The sequence below is a fragment of the Rhinolophus ferrumequinum genome, chromosome 23, assembly GCF_004115265.2.
Source record: "Rhinolophus ferrumequinum isolate MPI-CBG mRhiFer1 chromosome 23, mRhiFer1_v1.p, whole genome shotgun sequence".
NCBI lineage: Eukaryota > Metazoa > Chordata > Mammalia > Chiroptera > Rhinolophidae > Rhinolophus > Rhinolophus ferrumequinum.
In genome coordinates this window covers 21,951,821-21,974,924 of record NC_046306.1, presented here as the reverse complement: position 1 = coordinate 21,974,924, position 23,104 = coordinate 21,951,821, and the positions used below count along the sequence as shown (strand labels likewise).

Here is a 23,104-nt window from a genome sequence, read left to right as displayed (position 1 = left end):
GCCAGAAGGGCAGGCTCCCGGAGTCCTCGCTAGCTAGATGAGCCACCGAGGGCGAGGCGCAGTGGGGCTGCCAGGATGCCCTCGGGAGGGGCTGCCCTCTCCCAGTGCACACCTGGCCGGGAGGAGCCGGCTCGGGGGCGGCGCCTCCCTGCCCCGCCACTCTGCGTGCCCTGGGGCTCACTTTCCATTTTTCCTCTCTTCCGGGGAGAGGCTGGTCCCACTTTCCAAACTCACAATCTGAGTCCTCAACTTTAAAAACTTACAAGCTAGCACCACCTGCTAGAAGACAAGCTTCCTTGCTCCGTGATTGTTTGGCAAGGGAGGGTGGGTGTTGAGTCCCACTTCACAGGGGAGAAAGTGGAAGATAGCGGGTGGACTTATCAAGTTAGCAACAAGGAGCTGCTCGTGGGCCCAGCTTTTCCTGCTGGAGTCACTCACCTGTGGCAGGGAAGGGCTGCAGGAGTTCTGGGCCCAGTCCCAGACCTTTGCTTCCAAACTGCCTTTTTTTCTTACCCCCTGGGGTGGGCCATTGTGCTTCCCCCATCCTTCCCTTTCCCCATCCCCCTAAGCTGAGAGGTGCATGAATTAAACAGAATTAAAGACAATATAAACTTTGAACCTCCTCCTGATTTCTGGATGCTGTGGGATTTGGCCAACTGGTGGCAATTGTTTTTTGGGAGGCAGATCCCTGCTGGGACCCTCACTTAAAGGGCCCAGGGGGCTGACCTGCCTCTGCCCTCCAGGTGGCCTACTGTTGCTTCTTGGGTGGAGGTCATTGGAATCTCCAGGTGCAGACTTGATTTTTCCAGAGTTGAGATAATGGTACTTACTTGATAGGGATTGCATACAGTAATCCCTCAAAAAAAATTTGCTACTGTTGGCATCCTTATCTAGCACTTGGACTAAGCAGGATGCCCTTTTTAGGTGGATGCTGGCTCTTTGGCCTGCGTTATAAATCTGTTCCAGTAAGTCCATTTTTCTGCTGTGTCTTAGTTATTACATCTGTGAAATGGGAACAGTCCTAACCTCCGATTGTGTAAGAATGAAACCAGTTTACGCATGATTTAACCTCTAACCCTCGATGTTCCTCAGATATCCGATGGGTGTGATAGCCCCTACTACATACATTAGGACTCAAAGGGCTCATAAGGGTAAAGGACTCAAAGGGTAAAGGTTGACATCTGTGTTAATTGTCTCTCTTTTTAGGGTAGCCACTAATGAGATTTGGGGATGAAGGGAGGCACCCCTGATGGCTCTTCTTTTCCTGCCTTCCTCCACCTACGTACTATTCCTCTCTCAGCTATGGAAGCTTTCCCAAATCATTGTCCTCAATTTGGGAGTTGGCAGGAAGGAGCGCCTTTGTTCCTTTTTGAAAAGAGCCACAGTTTTCCTTTAAGAGTTGGGGCCATATTTACCTCTCCCCCCCAAGCTTGTGGCCTACCTTGAATCGGTAACTTCAGAGCTAAGCAAGATCCTTTACCTTTTCCCTTTGGGGTGGAGAGGCCTGAGACAAAGGGGCCAGGGCTGGGACTGGCTGCATCCTGCTCCTTAAAGCCATAGGCAGAACCCCCACCCCCTTGCAAATGTTGGAAGGAGTGGGGGAAGAGTATCTGGGAGCTGCAGGGGGCAAAGGGGAGGAGCTAGGAGGTGGGGCTGGGGGAGGTTGCTTCCCTTTCTTCCTCCAGCCACGTGGGGCCTATGACCCAGAAGTGCCTGTGGCCCCTCATTATTGCAGGGACCTGCTTCCGATGAGGGTTTGGGCAAGTTCTCCCTTGCAAATTCTCCTACAGGGAAATCTTACCTTGGGATTGATTCCTTTATCTCAGACCAGTTCTCCTGCCAGCTGTCCTGCCTCCAGGCTCAGACACCTTTTCCAATTTCATATGAGATGGTCCTTGCTAAATCTGAAACTCCTGGATCTTACCCCATGGCAAATGCCTCCCTCTTCCCCAGCCCTTGATTGGTACAGGACCTCAACTCAGGCAATACCCTTGTGTTGAGCGAGTTTTTTTAAAAATCATGAATTTAGGGTGATTTTCAGTTTCTTGGACCAGGCCTGGCGGATGCAGAATTCCTTATTTTCTTTGCAGACCACCCTCTTTGTAAAGCAATGAATGGACTTGTCTCTTCTTGTGGGGGGCTGATGTTCTCACTGAGCCCCTTTTACAGCTGATGGAACTGAGATTCTGGGAGATCCAGTCACTTCTGCACCTTGGTGGTTAGTGCTTTTCAGAAGATTTTCACATCTGCCACTATCTCAGGACAGAGTTTGTCCCTCCAGCGGGGAAAATGCCCAGTGCAGGTGTTCTGATGTTTTTGGTCATGGTTGGAGGAAGTGGCCTGGTAAATGCAGAGGGGGCCTGCACTTCGGGCTGCTACATCCTGCTCCTTAAAGCAATAGGCAGAACCCTTCCACGCCTTGAGGTTCTTGTTCCCATCTGTGAAATGGGTGCAAGTATACACCTACCCAGTAGAATTGCTAGGATTAAATGGAATCCAGTGACCTTTTAGCTTAGCAAGACTTAGTTGCTCATTCACAGTAAGTTAGGTGGGGTCCTACATATTATAAGAGGCGTGTTATTTGTTGGGTCATGTTATTCGTCTGAGGCAATAGACTAAAGGTGCCTGAGCTTTGGAATCAAATTTGGATTTATATTCCTATTCACTCCATTTCTAAGCTGGTGACCTGAGCCTCAGTTTTTCCATCTGTAAAATAGGGATGTGTTGTTGACCAATCCCCAGGGATGTTGAAGTTTAAATCAGTTGAGTTGCTATGCATTAAAAAAACATACATATTGAGGGTTCAATAAATATTGCGTGTTATGTAGCAAACACTCAAATATTGGCAAGTGGTTATGATTTACTTTGGAGAGAAATGCATCCTGGTTAGCATTCCAGAGTTTTTTTTCTTAGGGAATAAGCAAAGGAGGAGAACCTGCTTTGTGTAGGGAATTGGAATATTTAAAAAAATAAAAATGACATTTACTATGTTTGCTACAAATGAAAATCAAATTTACCATCTTCAGTTGCCAAGAAGAAACTAGTCATCACCTGTAATCTCACAGCCCCAAGGCAATCCATGGTTTGCTCTCATTTTGGGGCCTCTCAATTTCTTTCAGGAATGGAGAAAAATGTAGACAGGACCAGGAGCCCTACCTGAGCGAAGGGACGAGAACCCAAGGAAAGGGCAGAGCGGTGAAGTCTCTGGAGGGCACCACTATGGTCACCTTGGGTTGGATTCACAAGCAGATGGAGGACAGTTTTTGGGGGAGTAGTGGGAAGAGATTCTTTGGAATCTGCAACTGCTGGCGTCTGCTGTGATTCTTTGACCAGTTTGCCTAAGTTGCCTAAATTGACGTCCGCAGAGATTTTCATTCTTTCAGTGTGGTCTATGGCCTCTGCAACCCCCTGCCTGTCCACCTTCTCCCCCACCCCCTCACTTCCCCACTCCTCTGCTTTTTAGTTTTGCGACTCAGAAATCAAACTTAAATTTTCCAGACAATGGCCTTTTACAGTTTGAACTTTGGGGGAGAGTGGCAGCTATTGAAAAGATGAGCAGGGAAGTAGAAATGCACTTCCAAAAATGACCGAGTGGATGGGTGGGAGAGAGGAAAACAGTTGTCAGTGGGAAAAGGTTCTTAACTAATGTATTTCCTTCTGGGGACAGGTTGATGCTGACCAGGTATGTGGGAGGGAATGCAGGGGGAGGAGAACCCAACTTGGGTGGGGGCTCCTATCGTAAGTTCAAGGGAATAAATTTCCTTGGATCGTCCCCTTCTGTTTTTTTCCTGCTCTCATTCTATAATTCTTATTAATCAGATGTTGAGTCTCCTGGTCTGGTAGAATTTCCTTTGACTATTTTGTCCTTAATGGTCTGTTTTCTGGGTGATATTCTCAGCTTCCAGCTTATGTCTTTTGTGTTTTGAAGAGTTCTTGTCTTACAAATTCCATTGGTGACGGTGTCTTCCTCTTGTTTTTATCTCCGTGAGACTATTCTAGTGTTTAGTGCTCCCTCCAGTATTTATTTCTGAATATAGTTGTTTTGTTTTACTGTTTTCATTTTTAATACTTAAGTTTTGAACTTTTATCTCCATATTTAAGAGAAGGGACCAAAATTGTTTGCGGGACTTGAAAACTGAAGCGTTTCTTTGTGGGACAGTGACTTGAACTTGTCTTTGGGTTTCCCCAAATCCGAAGGAAATTCTCTGCTATTGGGTGTGTGTTATTCCCCAGAGTAGAGGAATATTCCAGTGCCCTGCCTGGGAGGTACAGGCTGCAAGGAAGGGGTACTGGAAGTCTCAATCTGTCATCAGTCCCTCCCCTCTGTCAGATTTCCTGTGTTGTAGGCTGGGTAGAAGAGGAGTGGTTACCTCTAGAACAAGCTGAGGAAGGGGACCTGAGGGCTACCTAACTATTTCTTTTCCATCCCTCCCTGCAGCCCCACCTTCTGAGGTTAATTGGGCCTCTTCCTAAGCAGCATTTGTTTCCAGTTGTATTTGCTTCCTGTTCTAAGTGGACATGCTTAGGCCACTACTGGGGCTAGAACCCAGGCTTCCACTGGACTCCAGCTCCTGGAGAAAGAATGGATAATGCCTCTTGCTCCGTGTTCTCAGCAGTCAACACACTGCTGGGTCCCTGGCATCCTGGCTCCATGACTATGTGCTGTCACTTGACTAAAGCAGCAAAAGTGGGTGTTGCTCTGCCTGAGTGTCCTGTAGCTGCAGCATTGGAACCCACAGGAGACGCTGTGAGCAGAAAGAAACCATCTCACCTGGGATGTGGTGAGAAATGGAGTGGTAACTAGGCTGGATGCCTGAACAGGCAGGTGCTGTTGGCAGAGATTTCCTGGGTTGTCCTGGGTTACACGGGAGGCTGTGTGCAACTGGATGATAGGATTTTGAAAATTCTGAGCAAATGCGCATAGAGAGGTGTGGGTGAAATCTTATCTTTTTGAGCTCTTGGCAAAAGGGTATCTAGTATAAGAGCAGTAATAATAACCAACCTTATTATTATTTTAGCTGTCTCCTAGCTTTGTTTCCCTACCACCCTCTCTTAACCCAGCTGGCTGCTCCATGAGGGCAGGTGGCAGTCTAGCCTTTGTCTGCCTTTGATTCTCAGGGCTGAGCATGGTCCCTAAAGCACAGCAGAAACTCCTTTCTGATGAATGGGTAAGGGTGGCCTTTCCCAGTGTCTTGATCTGTCCTAGGATGTTATGTGTTGAGTTGTAAGCACAGTACAGAGTAACTGCTCAATGTTAAATATTGTCACCCTTACCTAAGGCCACACTAACAAGGAGTGGAATCTGGATTGAAATGCTGTTACATTTCTTTGAGACCTTTGTCTCCACCTGGCTTGGACCCACAGAACTGGCAGAATGCACAGATATGTTGGGTTAAGATGCCCTGGAGTACCTCCCTATGCCTGCTGCTTTGCTGCAGGCCTCCTGCACCACTGTTGAGATGGGCAGACTGGAAACACCAGCACCAGGTAACTGGCCAGTTGTGTTTTTTTTCAATTGGGGAACAGTGTTTTTCCAGGACCCATCAGCTCCAAGTCAAGTTGTTGTCCTTCAGTCTAGTTGTGGAGGGCGCAGCTCACTGGCTCTTGGGGGAATCGAACCGGCAACCCTGTTGTTAAGAGCTGGTGCTCTAACCAACTGAGCATCTGGCCGCTCTGGGAACTGGCCAGTTTTTTTAAAAAGTGGTTTATGTGCAATATCGTGGGCTTTTTAAAAAGCCAATTGCTGTATGTAATTCCCTTTATTTTAACCTCACATAGTTACAAATGTTTTTTTCTTGTGATGAGAACTTTTAAGTTCTACTCTCTTTGCAACTTTTCAAGTATGCAATACAGTTTTATTAACTATAGTCACCATGCTGTACATTACCTCGCCAGGATTTATTTATCTTACAACTGGAAGTTTATACCTTTTGACCACCTTCACCCATTTCCCTCACCCCCTCCTAGTTTTCCTTTGTATTGTGAAAATTTTGTCGTTTTTAAAAATAACTAATACACAAGGACTTATTCTGATTATGGTGGAGATTATCTGTAAGTTCTTCCATATTGAAACAACTAGAAATGCTGTCTAAATTTATTTGTGTGCAGAGCTAAGCTCCATAGAAAAGAAATCTACAGGCCAGAAGAGGGAACTAGAAATAAGAAAACACAAACTCAGGGATGTTGAAGACTTTTAGGTGAAAATTGACGAAACCTTTCAATACGGTTGACAGGTTTGCCATAGCAGGCATGCGCACTTATTATAAAGCTCTGATGATTGAAAGGGTTGGCAAGGGATAAATAACAGGAAAAGTGAGCCCAGAAACATCCTTTGTATGTAGGGGAACTTTATAAAAGGTGGAGTTGGGACATAATAGTTATTATAGGTACCTGGCTTTCCTTGTAGGGAAAAATGAGATTTCTGCCTCATACCATATACAAATAATTTTAGGTCGACTAAAGTTGAATTGCTATGATCAAAGGAAGAAATGTTTCTTGGAGAGCAGTGTTTTAAAGTCTGCTTTCTGATTGTAAAAATAACATGGACATATGGTGGTCAGTTCCCCCAGAAGCTACCTTCCTGAGCGACCTGAGGTTTTACAGTTAGAGAAAAAATGCTGGAGGAGCATAGCTTAATGCATATGCTACCAAATTAACAAATGGGAGTTTTTCCACTTTTCATGGCTTCATCTGACAAGTTACCTCATTCTTTTCCTCTCAGTAATATTCCCCAGTTTAGCTGTCTGTAATTTGGCCAGTCTCCTGTTGATGGTCATTTGTTGCAGCTTTTGCTATGACCAATGGGATAGCAGTGACTATCCTTGCACATACGTCTTGATGGGAGCTTTGGGTTGGGTCTATTCCTAGCAGTAGAATCCTGTGTAACAGGATACGGACACTTGGCATTTTAGATCGTATTATCAGATTGGCATCTTAAAGGCTTAATCTTCACTGTCTACAGACAAGTGAAGATTTAAGACATTGGCTGTAGCAACGGGTACAGCTCACAGTGATGGGCAGAGCCAAGGCAGTAGCTTTTCAGAATATTGGTCTCATTTCTTTTACCTCCTTGGGAGACGGCAGAGGGCTCTTTGGCTCTGGTTTTGCCGAGGGGCACATGGCCACAGGAGTGGGTATGGCAGCTCCCAGAATCCTCCTCCTTATGCTTTTCCACCCATCATTGTCTGCGTTACTCTTGGCTTCGCTCTCCACTTACCCTTCCAAGAGTTTCCCAAATAAATTGTAGGGGAAGCGGGCTGGTTGCTTGCATTTTATTTATATAGGGTAGAAAGTCTGACTCTAAACTCCAGTTTAAGTTGCCATATCTGTTCAGGTCTTGATGTATGTTCCTAGCTTTTTTTCCCTGTGAATTATCTAAAAGGTAATGGTATATAATTTTATCCCAGCCCATTGACAAACATCTAGGTGTGTTAGTGTTTTGCTATTATGAGCAGTGCTGCAAGGAACATCCTCATAGCCAACTTTCTACACTTGTCTAATTTGACCCCCTACTGGGATCAATTCTTTTGATAATTCTGAAAAATATGCCAAGGCTCAACCTTTACTGTACGAAGACAGTGAGTGGTACATGTAGCCGTGACCTAGAGGCACTGAGAATTTCTCAAACGCCTTTTGAATCACTGGGGAAGAAGAGATGCTTTGCTTTGTGTGAGGCATAGCTGGGAAGACGGCACATGAGAATGTGTAATTTCCATGTCTCATCTACTTGGATCCTTAGCACTACCCACCCAGGGAAGTAGGTGGAGTCGCTTCATTTCACAGATGATAAAACTGGGGTTTGAGAAAAACATTGAGGGCTTTTGCTTTCCTGTGAATCTGATCTTTTCTGGAATTTAGTAGAGATTCCTTATCAGGCAAAGGCAATGAACTGGCACCTTGTGGACTGCTACCAGCCGGGAGGGCAGCCCCTTTCTGGTCCCCTTGTGGCTTTTGTACATATCGTCCCCATTGCCTGGGTGCCTGCCTCCCCACCTCTCCACTCAATCTGGGTGAAGTGTCCCTTCCTGGGCTTAACTTTTATAACTATATTTACCACATTATTTTAAAGATTTCTCTAAGACCTGTCTCCTGGCCTAAATCTTCATTCACTTAGTTGCTGCGTTCATCCCGGCAGGGGGTCTGCTGATCTGCTTCCTACCAGCTTCAGTTTACTCATCTGCAAAAGCGGGGGGGATATCATGAGTAGTTTTCTTTGTGTGTGTGTGAGGTACCAAGTAATAGCTCCAGCTCAGCTGTTCTTTTGGAATCTTGGACAGTGGGAACAGCTAAGAAAGACTTGAGCTGTTCCAGGAGAGGATTCAGAAGCATAGATTTCCTTTCCACAGGCTGTGGAGAAGGCATTTTTAAAGAGGGGAGACGGAAATATCTTTCAACCTCTCCCTTTTTATTTCACTGACTCTCTAAGCCCTGTGGGACTCACAGTGGGGCAGGGATGCCCAAGTGGCCCCCCTCCACCTACTTCCCCATCATGCCCTCCACACCCCCTTCCTGAATTGTGAGCTTAATTAATGCAATTAACATTTACAAGGTGCTGCGAAATAGCTCTGGTGCTGGTGCCAGCCTGGAGGAAATGAATGACATCACTTCTCAGCTTTATGGCTGGATTCGGGGGAGTTCCTGGGCCTCCTCCCTGAGTCTAATTGGTGGTGCCACCCACCCTTCTGTCTGCCACATTGCATTTGGACACGTCTGACCTGCTTCAGTCTAGACACAAGCACCCTGCACTAATGAGTCAGGGCCTTGCAGGGAGAACCGTAAGGGTAAGCCCACCCCACGATGCTGCCTACCCCTAAGTCATATATTGGACCCCAGCCTCTGGGAAAGGGTCAGAGTTTACCCCCTTCCCTCCCGCCACCCCTCGCATCAGGAGGTTAGATCACCACCTTCTGCGAAAGTGAACCCAGCTGATGTATCATGTCCCTTAGCCAAAAAAACTCCTGTAGCCCATGGAATGGAGGATTCATTGTTAGAACTTTATAACTCTTGTTAGTCTTGTCTCGTGCACAGCAGTTACAGGCACGTGCCCTGGACTGCCTGAGCGTGAGTCTTGGTGCTGCCACTATTTACGTGACTTAATTCATCTGAGCCTGTTGAGAGCAGATTGATAACAGGACCTGCTTCAGGATGGGGGTGGGGGTTAAGAGATGTTTGTACTGCCTTTAGCTCACATACAGTGGAGTGGCAAGGAGCAGTTGGAAAGCTAGTACTATGCTACTCTGGAAAAATCCCATAGAAATGTGTCACCTCTTTCAGGGAGGTTAACCCTGCCAGTTTATCCTGGAGCACTGGAATGATCACACTGTATAGCACAGTTGGCTTGTGTTGGGGGCCACATTATCCAGGAAATGCCAATCTTGAATCACTAGAAGCCAAACTGAGATATGTGGGACGAGGTGAAGGAGATTTGTATTTACCATTACACACCAATATCTGGTGCTAATTTCTTCCCGTTGCCAAGAGTATGGAATCAAATTTGTGTGTCCTTATTTAACTTCTCTCAACTCGCACTTCAGGTCACATTGACCAAGTATGCATTATGTTGCTTAACCTATCTATGCCTCAGTTTGCCCATCTGTAAAATAGAGATAATAGTATGTAGCATATTTAAGGATTAAATGAGTTAACACAGGTAAAGCACAGAAGAGTGCTTGGCATATAGTAGTAAACACATAAAAAAAATTATTATCTGGTTAGAGGATTTATGTATTTACTTGGGAAGGGCCAGATTGTTACTTCCTGAAGCAGAGGCCTATGAGAGAAGCCTTCCTGGCTTTTGAGATGTGGTGTTTGAAGTCTGAGTAATAAGGCGGCATGTGGTAGGGAGATGGGAGGGCTTCCAGGCTGAGGGAAAAGCAGAGGTACACACCTGAAGGCTGGCTTTATTTGTCTCTGTAGAATGTGGATGAGGAAGAGGAGCTGAGCTGGGCATCTTTCAGTCATGGATGCGGGTTCTGGATGTTGGTGTGTGCTGTGGCAGTAAGGCAGCCAGGATAGTCAATGTCATCGCAAACCCAGAGTGATAAAAACTATAGAGAAGGAATTCTTTTATGAAATCACATTGAGTTTTGCAAATGGAAAGAGTATTTTACCTGCCCAGTTCACCCCAGGGCACCCAGGTAGCTGGTGACACTTAATAGTTGGTTGGCTGTCTTTCTTGAATCTTCCTCCAGGGTCCATGAGTCTGGTTCTGGGGGCAGGCGAGTTTTCCTGAGCATTGAGATCTGGCTTTGGGAAGGCGCTCTGTTCACAAGTGCCTCGGGGAGGCTGGTGGCACAAGTTGGCACTGCTGAGGCTCTGTGGGAAGGCCCGCGTAGTTAATCATTGTTGGTTCTGGGCTGCAGGTTTTACCTGGGACTGTCTCGTTGATTGACCCAGTTAGGGGCTGTCGGAGAGAACCCTGGATCCCCCAGATAAGAGGAAGTCATGCCCTTTCATTCAGCATCTGATGTACTGCCAGCTCCTGACTAGAAACCCTGTCTACCCTTTTTTCCTCCCCAGAGCTCCCCATGGACCTTCCCAGTGTCTTGTACCCCATGGCCCAGCCTCCCATCTCCTGCCAGGCCACCCAGGTTACTTAGTTCACTGGTTTGGCCTGGGACAAAATGCAGGAAATTAATTATTACTTTGAACTACACTCCAGCAGTTTTTCTGGGATTCTGGCTGCTTGGCCTCACAGGAACTGGCCCATAGTCAGGGCTTAGGAGTGAAAGGGGCTAAAAAGTAGCTCATCAGGCTGGGCCACACACTCCTTTTCCCTGGGGCTGGTGAGATTCCTTAACAGTGTGTTGAGAGAAAATAGACCAGGAACTGGGAACCGCACACCCCGGATCCCATGGGGTAAATACCACATTGCACTATGTGTCAGCATATACATTTATGACCAGGAAAGTGCTTCTTTTACTCGCATATTAATGACCCAAGGATCTTGTGAAAATGTCTATCCTGAGTTAGTAAGTCTAGGATGGTGCCTGAGATTCTTTAGTTCTAATCAGCTGCCAGGTGATTCCAAGGGTGCTGGCCCTTGGGCCATATCTGGAATAGCAGAGATCTGGTTGCCCTACTCCCACGCCTGGGGGATGGAATTGGGACCCTCCCCACGTGACATTGGAAATCCGCCTGGGGGCGCTGCAGGCCCCTTAAGACTGAGTCCCACAACGCCCCCTGGTGGACATGGCACCAGCATCACCACTGCAGCCCTGGAACCAGATGATGCTTCTAGAAGGTACCCTGGGAGGTTAGCGTGGGTCATCTGGCACTGTGGTGAGTACCTAGATGATGCTTCTAGAAGGTACCCTGGGCGGCTAGCGTGGGTCATCTGGCAGTGTGGGTCATCTGGCACTGCGTGGTGAGGCCCCGAGACGTGACGCAGAGGCCTGGAGTTTGGTAGCCATGTGCTGAGGAACATTTTCCCAAGCAGAGTTCCAGCCATCGGTGTGGCACCAAATACCTCTGGAGCTGTTTGGGGGAAACTAAGAAATAGGAGTCTGGGGGCCTCACACTGTACGTAGCCTGTAATTTCGCCTTAGCCCCACCTTTTAGATGGGAGTTTTGGCCTTGAACACGAGCCACATGTGTGTCAGTTTTCCTTTTCTATCAGATGGTCCCACAATGACATTAGGAATAAGTGAGAAAGGTGAAGATTCTTGCAGCCAACAAATGTTGCGGGCAGTGGGCCAGGTTAAAGTTCACACAGCTCTTCAACCCATGGGTGAAGACCTGACCTAAGGTGGTCTTAGCTGAATGGCCTAGTGATGATGCAGTTACCAGGAGGGGCAGCAGTGGGGAGACAAAGGCCGAGAGTGGGGTGAGGCTGGAGCAGATGGGGAGCTTGCCCCTTATTAACTGCCCCAGTCCTTTGCCTGTGCTTCCTCCATCCCTTCCCTTCTTGGGAACTTGGAACTCTGAGCCCCAGCTGGTGAGGGAGGAGGGGAGTGAGCGACAAAGCAGCAGACCAATGGGCCCCTGAGGTTGGGGTGAGGCGGGGCTTGTGCTGCCATGGAGAAGAGAGAAGCTGTTCTGTGGGGGAGGAGGGGGCTGTGGGAAGAGGACCTGGAGATTGAGGGGAAGGGAGAGAGCAAACAAAGGGGTCAGGAGGGAAAATAATGCACTGGCTTCCTGAGGCCCTGCGGAGGCTGGGCAGGGAGAGGGGGCCAGGGGCAGAGGGGACCAAGGCTGGCGGCAGGCAGGCCGGGGCAGGCGGGTCCTAAATGGCATTGTTTGAAGTGGCCGGCTAATTGCACAGAGCAGCCTGAGCCTCAGACCACAGCCCAGCCCCCCTCCTCTGTCCTGGGTGCTGGCATCTGAGCCTTCAGGCCGCCTGGCCACATGGAACCAAGTCCTGAGCCTCGGAGTTTGGTGAGGGGGGCAGGTTATGGGGGGCAGCCTGGGTGGGGTCCTTGGGCAGGAGTATCACCTTGAGAATATGTCCTGGGACCTCTCTTGGCCTGAGGACATAAAACCATTGGTCGGAAGTTTAGAGGTGTGCTGTCCCTCTTGAGCCTTTGCTTCCCTGATAACCTATCCATTCTGGTCCCTCCTGCAGGAAACAATGAAGGGAGACACCAGACAACTCAACAGAGAGGAGGACGCCAGCGGGAGGGAAGACTCCATCATCACCAATGGGGGCTGCAGTGACCAGTCTTCTGACTCCAAGGATGCGCCCTCACCCCCGATCCTGGAGGCCATCAGCACCCCCGAGATCAGAGGTGGCCGGGCCTGTGGGGATGAGGGGTGGGGCAGGCACTGCGGACCACAGCTGGGACATGGGACATGAGACTCCCTCCCAAGGAGGCTGCAGGCAGGTTGTGGGGAGAGGGTGTGGTCCCTGATAACCTCCACTACACCCTCCAGGGAAGGGAAGAGGACGTAGGCAGAGCCAAGCCCATTTCTCTTCCCTGCCACAGGCCCTAACCTCCCTTCTCTCACCTCAGCTGGGACTCTGAGGAAGTGACACCAAGGTGATGATCCCTGTCCTTTTCCAGTCACGGTGAAAGAGGTCCCAGCATAGGCTGGGGTCTTTGGCCCTTCTGCAGTGGGACCCCATCTGATGCCTCACAACTGGGACTGATTGTGTGGGAAGAAAAATACCCTGGGCGGAGGAGCTGAGGCTTGCACCCTTCCCCACCCTCCCCTCCCCAGTTCCCAGGTCAGATCGCCTGGGATCCTATCCTCCCCATTGAGATTTTCTAACCCAGCTGCTTAGAAATGCCCTGTATTGTCCCATCCTGTTGAGAACTCCTTGAACTGTGCTGTCCAATAGAACTTTCTGTGAGGGTTAGCGTTCTGTTTCTGCATTGTTCATTGCAATAGTCACTAGCCACATGCGAGCACTTGAAATGTGGCTGATGTGGCAGGCACTGGATTGTTCATGTAAGTGTAGTTAGTGGCCACTGAATTGGGCAGCACAGTTCTGGGAGGAATTTGATGCCTTCTCTCTCTAGACCCTTCAGTATTGTTTTGGGTCCTATTATGTGCCTGGCCCTGTGCACTGTTGCCTTAATGAATACGTGGAGGCAGCAATGGTTACTGAGGGGCTAGGAGTTAACCCCTGAGGATGCCAGTGGGTTTAGTGAGATCGCAGGCCATAGCCCAGAGAGGAGACCACAGAGGACCGCCCATCGGTAAAGGAAGACATGGCTGCTATCCAACCTGGCGGCTGCCCCTTCCACGAAACAGACTGTGGTTCTCTTTTCCTCCACAGGCCGCAGATCAAGCTCACGACTGTCCAGGAGGGAGGTCTCCAGCCTGCTAAGTTATACTCAGGTATAGGCTCTCTTCTCCCTTTTTCAGGGTTCAGAGGATTCCTTTTAGCTTTCATTGACCGGGAACATGAGTCCTACTTAAACTGGTGCCCAGTAAATACTTGTTGAATGACGAATTTGAATACTGCTAAGCACACAGAGGGCTTTAAACAACCTTAGTTAGGATGCCATTTGCTGCTGTTACATGCCAACTTTTTTTTTTTTAAATCATAAACACCTATTTTACTAAATTAACTTTTTTACTAGATGCTTCCTGTGTATTTTTTGAAATTATCTTTTTCTCAATCTGGGTGATCAATTAATTTCTAATGGATCAAACTGTTCTTTTATTCCTGGAATGCGTCCAACTTGGTCATTGTATATTTTGAATTTGATTTACTTTTTAGCATCTATTCATGAAGAGAATGGATGTATAGTTTTATTTCGTGTAATATCTCTGCGTCTGGTTTTGCTGTACATCGGAAAGAACTTGTCTGTCTTGTTTTAGGGAATTTTTTTTTTTTTTTGCAACCACTGCAAAATCTTTTAATACTTGCTGCAAAACTAAAGTTTCTACTTGGTCAGTTCTTTTCCAAGGTACAGTTTTTCCATGTTTTTTTATTCCTGACATTATGTATGCCTTTTCTTACTAACCATACCAAAGTTTTGTCAATTTGGTTACTTTTTTCAGAGAACCAGTGTCAGTTATTGGGGACAAAATCATGGACAAATGAAAGCTTGATCTCATACATCTTGTTTGTCCTGCTGGAGGGCAGCCAGTGGGCACCCAGATGACGGGGAGAGTGTGCTGGATCAGAGGCTCAGGACAGTTATTCTGGTAGTTAGTTACCAGTCGCAGTAATGACATCTCCTGTCTGAGCATTTCCTCTGTGCCCAGCCTTTGGTGAAGCGTGCTTTGATACCCACTATAACCCTGTTGTGCTGTAACGGAAATACTGTTGTTCCAATTTTAAAGAGACAGGAATGGACTCAAGGTCACACAGTTGGCAAGTGAAGAGTCAAGTTCTTAACACTCTGGCCAGATGTTGGGCCATTCACCACTGCTCTAGTTTTTGTGCTCAGTTTTTGTTGGGTTTTGGTGTGGTGTGCTGCATGGGATGTGCAGTAGGGGGTGGTCTTTGTGACTTGACACAGAATTGGTGCCAAGTTTTCCTGGTCATTGTATCACGAAGCATCCTTTTGAGCCTACAATTACTCCCAGGCACTGTTAATTGTGAAAACTGACCCAGGTCTCCCTGCTAGGCATAGCCAAATCAGTCTAAGGTGTAGACACAGAAGAAGCCTTCACGATGCATATTGATTGCATTTACACCATTTCTTTGGTTTTCTGATTCCACTGGGGCTTATCTTGTTGCAACCATCTCTTGAATTCATGATCCTGTGGTGTGATCCCATTGTAAAATCTTTTGGAATAAAATGAGGTTGTTGAAAATATTTTTAGGTCTCGGACCAATATTAAGATTGGTTTTAAACATGATTGACTCTTCATTTTTTTTTTTTTTTTAATTGGGGAAGGGGAACAGGACTTTATTGGGGAACAGGTGTGTACTTCCAGGACTTTTTTATTTTCCAAGTCAAGTTGTCCTTTTAATCTTAGTTGTGGAGGGTGCCGTTCAGCTTCAAGTTGTTGTCCTTTTAGTCTTAGTTGTAGAGGGCGCAGCTCAGCTCCAGGTCCAGTTGCTGTTGCTAGTTGCAGGGGGCACAGCCCACCATCCCTTGCAGGAGTCCAACCGGCAACCGTGTGGTTGAGAGGATGCGCTCCAACCAACTGAGGCATCTGGGAGCTCAGTGGCAGCTCAGCCTAAGGTGCTGTGTTCAATCTTAGTTGCAGGGGGCACTGCCCACCATCCCTTGCGGGAGTCGAGGAATCAAACTGGAAATCTTGTGGTTGAGAGCCCACATTCCAACCAACTGAGCCATCTAGGAGCTCAGCTGCAGCTCAGCTCAAGGTGCCGTGTTCAATCTTAGTTGCAGGGGGCGCTGCCCACCACCCCTTATGGGACTCGAGGAGTTGAACTGGCATCCTTGTGGTTGAGAGCCCACTGGCCCATGTGGGATTCGAACTGGCAGCCTTCGGAGTTAGGAGCACGGAGCTACCGCCTGAGCCACCGGGCTGGCCTGACTCTTCATTTTAAACTATTGGTTATATGACTTAATGACATCCTGACGCTCATAATGTTTCATTTATAAAGGATCTGACGGGCGATGGAGATGGCGAAGGGGAAGATGGAGATCGCTCTGACACTCCAGTGATGCCAAAACTCTTCCGTGAAACCAGAACTCGGTCTGAAAGCCCAGCTGTAAGTCCCCACCCCAGAGCCAAGGCACCTCCAGCCACTCATAGTTCTGTATAAAAAAACATGTCTTGGATCTCCCTGGAGGGACTTTGAAGAAAGAGGTGAACAGATGTTTTCAAATTGAAAAAATGACAGCAAGCCTTAGGAACTATCATTGTGAAGGTTTTTTCGTATGGCAGTTTTAAAACTCTCTTTAGAACACTCTTAGAAGTGCCCCAGGGTGATAGAGTTGGCCAGTGGATGGGCCAGTGCCAGTTACTTGTGGGAGTCACTACGGTGGGTGGATTCTGTGACTTAGAGATCTGGAAATGGGAAAGTATTTCTTGCTCATGGTCAACCAGTCTTCAGTTAGAGCGCCAACTATCACTTAAATGACCATTGCAGGTGCAGTTTCTGACCACACTCTACTAGGATATGATACGTATCATTCCCTTTTTTTTTACAGATGAGAGAAGATTCTCATAACTTACCCAAGGTTCAACATTAACTCTTATGTGTAGGATTTGCATACAGGTTGGCAACGCTCAAGTTCATGCCATTTTGAGAAAGAAGCCTAAGGGTTTCTCATCCATCTTGAGGATCCAGTACCTTCCTGAAGAATGCAATTAGTCTAATGCTTTTTGGAAAAAAAAATTTGGTTTAGAGTAAACTTGGATTTTACTTCTCTGTTCAATTTGCAGGTGCCAGTTTCAGCTGTGACAGGCAGTGGGCTCTGCTGTGAATTGTGCGGCAGCCTTGCTGGCCACCCTACTACCCCCTTATTGCACGAACTAATGAGTTTCTGGGTGGGAAGTTAGCAGCCCAGAGCCCCCCCACTACTGAACCACCTCATGCACTTCTGGCCTGAGGCCCCAACCCCGTGCCTGCACTCACCAAAGCCCTCGTGCTTATCCTCTCTTGCTTCTAGGTCCGAACCCGAAATCACAACAGTGCCTCCAGCCGGGAGAGGTACAGACCCTTCCTACGTTCCACCCGAGGCCGGCAGGTCCGCAATCACGTGGACGAGTCCCCCGTGGAGTTCTCAGCTACCAGGGTTGGTTCCCCGGACGCTCAGATCCCTGTCCCCTGCCTCTAATTGGAAGATCTTCCTCTCACTGCACCACCGAAAGTGGCCGATCCATGACTCTAACCCGCTTCTGTTCTTCACCCTCTCCTTTTCAGGGTCTTCTTGCCTTTCCTTTCTCTCCTGGGTGCTGGGTAAGCTTCTCTTAAGCCTGATGACTTCTCTCCTGGCCTGATCCTGGATGGAACTGTGGCGGGAATGCAAGAATTGCTGGATTCTTGCCCCTCCTAGGAAATGAGCTCGAAACCACTGACTTCCAGAAATGTCTTGTCTCTCTAGTATCTTCATTGACTGTCTTGAGGCAGCCCCAAGGGTTACGGCAACTCTCCATTCCTGTGCCAAGGTTGGGCACACAGTAAGCACTTAGGAAACCAGTGGTCCTGTCTGAGCTTGGTTCTCTTAGCCTTTTGGCATCACTCATCATTATTATGCCTTTGTGCTTGACTCTGTCTCTGTTTTGCTGGAAGTGGCTTTCTCCCACCACTTAAGGGATGCTTGGTCCTGGAAAAGCATTCGTGGTGGTCTCTGTACTCCTTAACTTACATCTTCATTCTTTTTGCTCACCTGGGAAGCAGTTGGTGGTGCCACTGGTCTCTGGTCATCCACCTGGTTTGCTGTGGCCTAAGCTATATGTCTTTCTGTTCACAGTCCCTGAGGCGGCGTGCAGCGTCGTCGGCAGGCACACCGTGGCCATCCCCTGACGGCCTCTACCTCACCATCGACCTTACAGATGACGTGGTTCCCCAGAGCAGCAGTACCCCTTACAATCACTTGGCTCAGGACAGCCATCAGGAGAGCTTGGACTCCCCACAGGTGGACACAGAGGGCAGAGACGCAGATGGCACCGAGTATCAGGTACCACCAGGAAGGGCTGAATATAGAGAAAAGCAAACTGTTACCCAAAGGGGATTATCACTACAGTTTTGTTGCTTTTAGCATAATATTAGAATTCATTCTCCAAGTGTAATTTTTCATATGTAATATGATCCTTCACCCTACTTATCTCCATGATGTAACTCAAGCACCTGATTTTTCTGAACATTACATACTTGTACCTAGAAATAATGTTTTATATACATAATGCATGATTCTGCTCATAGTATACATACCACTGTTGATTGGCTTTTCACTTATTGGGAATTAGAATTGGGTCACTTTCGTGTCTGTAATCCATTGTATTGTATAATCCATCTAGTGTTTTGTTTTTAATTAACCAGTTGAGCTTGTTTGTTTTCACTTAAGCATTGCTGCATATATATGTAGTACATACGTATATACCTATATATTGTGTAGAAATCCTTTTCTCTAGGTACGGTACTTTAGAGTAGATTATTCTATAGATACAGTTTAAATAGTTCGCATGTTTTCATGGGCACCTGACATTATGGCAAGTTTATGCGCAAGTGGCCAAATAATTTTTAAAGCATTTGAAAGGCTTTATAATAGCCTATCTGATGGCTTGTGGTGGGAATATTCAGGTGTTTGTCGTTATTTCACTTTTATCTTATTTCAGAAAGTTGATATCTTTCGTTCCTAGGTTAAATGTTACAGATCTAATATAATAAACCCCATGTTCCTATCAAACAACCAATCCTACCCATCCACTGCCCCTTATTCTCACATAGTTTTTCAACCATGAAATGTGGGAGGTAGACAGATAATTTCCTGAGGAGCCCTGCCGGGCACTTGCAGGAAGTCCTAAGTGGGACTGTGAGGCAGTTGCCATCGCAGGTCCGTGGGGTGGGTAGGAGTTTTCCTCAACCTGGCTGGCTTGTCTCATTGGGATTCATTCCTTCATGTGGTTTATCTTCCAGGATGGGAAGGAGTTTGGAATAGGGGACCTCGTATGGGGGAAGATCAAGGGCTTCTCCTGGTGGCCTGCCATGGTGGTGTCTTGGAAGGCCACCTCCAAGCGCCAGGCCATGTCTGGCATGCGGTGGGTCCAGTGGTTTGGTGATGGCAAGTTCTCTGAGGTGAGTCCAGGGTAAGGTAGGCTTTCATGGACCTGCAGACGGGCAGCCTTTTCCGTCCCTCCCTTTTGCAGTTGCTCTTAAGATAATGGCCTGTGCTTGTTTTCTCTGGATGGATAAGGCTGTGTTTGACTCTGTGTGTCTAGGAGGAAGGACAAAAACTTCCCTTGTTAACTGACTTAAACAGACACATGCGTTCTTTTGGGGCTCAGATCTCAGTGTACTTTTACAGGAGACAAAGCTGCCAAGTCCTGTGGGTTCATGGCCACTTGGACTCTGTTGGTTTTATTTCTCTGGGGCAGAGTCACCGGTATGGGTTCTGAGGGATTAGGAGCAGCCTCTTGGGTGTTTAATGGAGAACTTGGAAGAGACAGAAAGGGTAGACTCTGCCTCTGAGCCTCATTTAGCCCTGGGGAGGTGAGGGGAGAGGTTCTTCTGACTGGGCCTGCAGATGGGTCTCGAGTTGCCTGGTGACAATTAAGAAAACTTTCTTCTCAGAGTTGGTTATTTCAGGGTTTCTTGATTACTGATACTGGCCATTTGAATTTCATCTTTCTTGATGAGTCTGTTGGGTAAGAAGAACAAGTGTTGGACATGCATTAGGCTGCTTTGATTCTTATACTCTGTTTGAAGGCAGATTTTGAAGACACATTCTGAAGACACATTCTGAGATTCCAAGTTTTTTTGGAGTTTTTTTTTTTTTTTTAAATTTTGTTGGGGAATATTGGGGAACAGTGTGTTTCTTCAGGGCCCATCAGCTCCAAGTCATTGTCCTTCAATCTAGTTGTAGAGGGTGCATGCATCACAGCTCCAACTCCAGTCACCGTCCATCCCATGCGGGAATTGAACCAGCAACCTGTTGAGAGCTTGCGCTTTAACCAACTGAGCTATCTGGCCACCCCTGAGATTCCAAGTTTTGATAAGAATGGTGCAGGCAATACTTTTTCTGAGATCGTCTCTTACTGAAATGTTCTTCCAACCCTCGGCATTTCCTAATGTGAGGTGAGGACGCAGAGCAAGCTGGGCCAGGATGGAGGCAGGTGTGGGAATGAAGGACCATCGAGTATGTTTGTGAGATTCAGCTTCAAGTTGAGGTTCCGGTTTTTCCATGAATTGGGCTTCTTTGGGGCGATTCATATCAACATTGAAGTTCCCGAAGGGCAGGAATATGACTTGGAGTCTCCCTGCCTGCTGATGCCCACGTTGGCCAGCAGAGGGAGCAGAAGGCCAAACGTCCAGGCCTATACTCTCCCTTGAAGCATCTAATTGCAGGGATGTGAGCAATGACTTCTTTGAAATGAAAAACCATGGATTGTTTCATTGCTTTGGCCCAGTAAGACATAAAATTCACTTTGCAAGACTGGGTCTGATGCATATAAGATGAAGTGTGGTGCTGTTAGCGTCATGGGAGAGGATTACAATGTGGGGTCTGGTGTTTAGCCCGTATGTTACATTGGAAGAGTTTGGTGTTGGGAATGGCGCCTGAAGAAACTGTGTTGAGCTCCAGTTTCTTCTCACCAATGGTGGCAACACGCCCTCGTGGGAGGTCACACTTAGAAGTGCAAAATGGAGGTTAGCGTGAGTGCGAGCACCTGATGTGGAAAACAAAGCATCATATCTGTCTTTCCGTTCTGATCAGCATCCCTGAGTACCCAGTTTCACCCCTTCCCACTTGTAGCCCATTTAATTAATTCACGTATAGCCTGGAACTTGGCATGAGACTTGTAGAATATAGATCTTTAGCCCCAGTGGAAGGCAGGTATCAACAAGTCACAATAACTAAAAAGTGCTTATTCTGTGCCAAGCACTGTTCTCTAAACAATACATTAAATGAGCCCAATTAATAGAAGGCTAAATAGTAAAGTAATCACAGCTATTTGTCACCCTCACGAAGGAAGGAAGAACAAGTGCAAAACCCCCAATGTGGGAGCATCTGCAGCAAATTCCAAGTAGGATCCCACACCAGGGACCATGTGGGTCATTTATTCTTAAAATATACACAAATACAGGGTACATCTAGTTGTATCCATTTGGAACAGCACACTTGCTCATGCTGGGAGTGTCATCCCCCATGCTTCTGGCCACAGGGCACATCAGTAGTCTGTGTACCAGTTCTGTTTCTATTTTCTCCTTTTTTCTTTTCCCTTTTGAATCTGTGAACTTTGATCCCCAGGAATAACCCTGTGAGAAATACACGGCACCCCCGGTGGATGCTGATGGTGGTTTTCTCTCTTAGGTCTCTGCTGATAAGCTGGTGGCCCTGGGACTGTTTAGCCAGCACTTTAACCTGGCGACTTTCAATAAGCTGGTCTCTTACAGGAAGGCCATGTACCATGCTCTGGAGGTAACACGGTGGTGGGTGGTGAGGGCCTGGCCCCAAGAGCAGGGTTAAGGCAAGAGACATACAGAAAGTCAGCTCCGGCCCGGGTGGCCAAGGATGGCTTGGAAGGGACAGGGTAACCAGGCAGGAGGTGAATGTAAACATGTTGGCCTGATGGGCCAGACTGGGAAGGGAAAGAAGGGATTTGAGACTTCCCTACGACTTCTAGTCCTACCTCCGCTTCTACCTGGTGGCTGAATGAGGAAGGAGGGAACACTAGGAAGTGGGGGATAAGGTTCACATCAAGGGATTCATGATTTTCCAGATTTTCCATGAGCTGTCAAAGACTTTAAGTGGTGAGGTTCAAGGCCAAGAGTGGGCAGCAGCTGAGCCGAGCTGCCTTTTCCCCTCGGCTGCGGGATCCATCAGGCTTTGTCCTTCGCTCTACTTTGACTTGGGGTGAAAGTCACTGCAAAGATCAGTAACCTTGGTCCAGCATTTATGAGCCAGCCTCTGTGCTTAATTAGATACGTAAATCCTCGTGGTATTTCTGAAATAGAACTTAACACTCTACACCTCCTCATCTTCATTGGGGAAATAAAACAAGAAATCTGGAGCTTTTTCAGAGGTGATACTTCTAGAACTAAAAGTAGCAGAGCTAAAGTCTGCTCCGCTGCCTTTTGAGGGGGAGCTATCCACTCAAGTTCTCTGCGTAGAAGAGGTCACATTTGGTGCCTTTGTGGAAAGACTTCACTCTTCCCCCAAGGCCTCTTGCCTGTCTTCCTGCACAGGCTGTTCCTCCCTGTCACATACCACAGCCCAGGACAGCTGCCTGGCTATGAAAGGGCCCAGTGTGAAGGGGAATGCGGGGCCCAGCTGGGGGGAATCCCTGGGTGCGGCCTGGCGAGCACCCACCCCTCCTGTTCATCACAGACTCGCCTTTATCTCACCAGAAAGCCAGGGTGCGGGCTGGCAAGACCTTCCCCAGCGGCCCCGGAGACTCATTGGAGGACCAGCTGAAGCCCATGTTGGAGTGGGCCCATGGGGGCTTCAGGCCTACTGGGATTGAGGGCCTCAAACCCAACAACAAGCAACCAGGTGGGAATGGGTCCCTGTGGCAGTACCAACTGTCACTGTTGCGGGAGCACCCTTGGGAGATGCAGCTACCCCTGTGCCCCTTACCTTACCCCCGCTTTCTGGCATCCAGTTGGTCCTGGAGACCCACTTTTCCACCCTGTGAGCCCCGAGGGCTATGGGAAAACAAAGAGCCCAGGCTTTTCCAGCTTCCCCGGTCACTTGCCTGCTAAAGGTCAAGTACATGTAGTTTGGGATTGATTCTGTCCTGAAAACTTGAGTAAACAGAAAATCAAGACCGAATCTTCACTAGCACCTTTTCTTTTAAAAGGAAAAAATGATTAAGCTCTGCTCATTGGAGAAAAGTTGGCAAGTGTTTTAAAACAAAATCCCCAAAGCATAACCCACCTCCATTCAGAAAGTGGCATCACCCATCCTAACATTTTGATCAATACCATATTTCCTCCATTATAAGATATGTGTAGTTTAAGATTGTCACTTTTTGGAAATCTGGGATGCCTGAAATCCAGGATTTGTCTTCTAATTCATACCTTTAACAGTGTTTTCTGTTTTGTTTTGTTCCCCCCCACCCCCCACAA

General features: G+C 47.6%; 1 protein-coding gene across 2 annotated transcripts in view; it reads left to right on the top strand.

Annotated features, from left to right (window-relative positions):
* The window catches only part of DNMT3B (DNA methyltransferase 3 beta), a 39,032-nt gene that overhangs the window by 927 nt on the left and 15,001 nt on the right, over positions 1-23,104 (top strand). For both annotated transcript variants that reach the window (XM_033094289.1, XM_033094288.1), the window contains exons 2-9: positions 12,563-12,725; positions 13,721-13,782; positions 15,974-16,081; positions 16,986-17,111; positions 17,790-17,996; positions 18,956-19,114; positions 21,348-21,455; positions 22,385-22,529. In XM_033094289.1, the coding sequence (XP_032950180.1) occupies positions 12,569-12,725; positions 13,721-13,782; positions 15,974-16,081; positions 16,986-17,111; positions 17,790-17,996; positions 18,956-19,114; positions 21,348-21,455; positions 22,385-22,529 (1,072 nt within the window). In that variant the 5' untranslated portion in view covers positions 12,563-12,568. The remainder of the gene's footprint in view (positions 1-12,562; positions 12,726-13,720; positions 13,783-15,973; positions 16,082-16,985; positions 17,112-17,789; positions 17,997-18,955; positions 19,115-21,347; positions 21,456-22,384; positions 22,530-23,104) is intronic.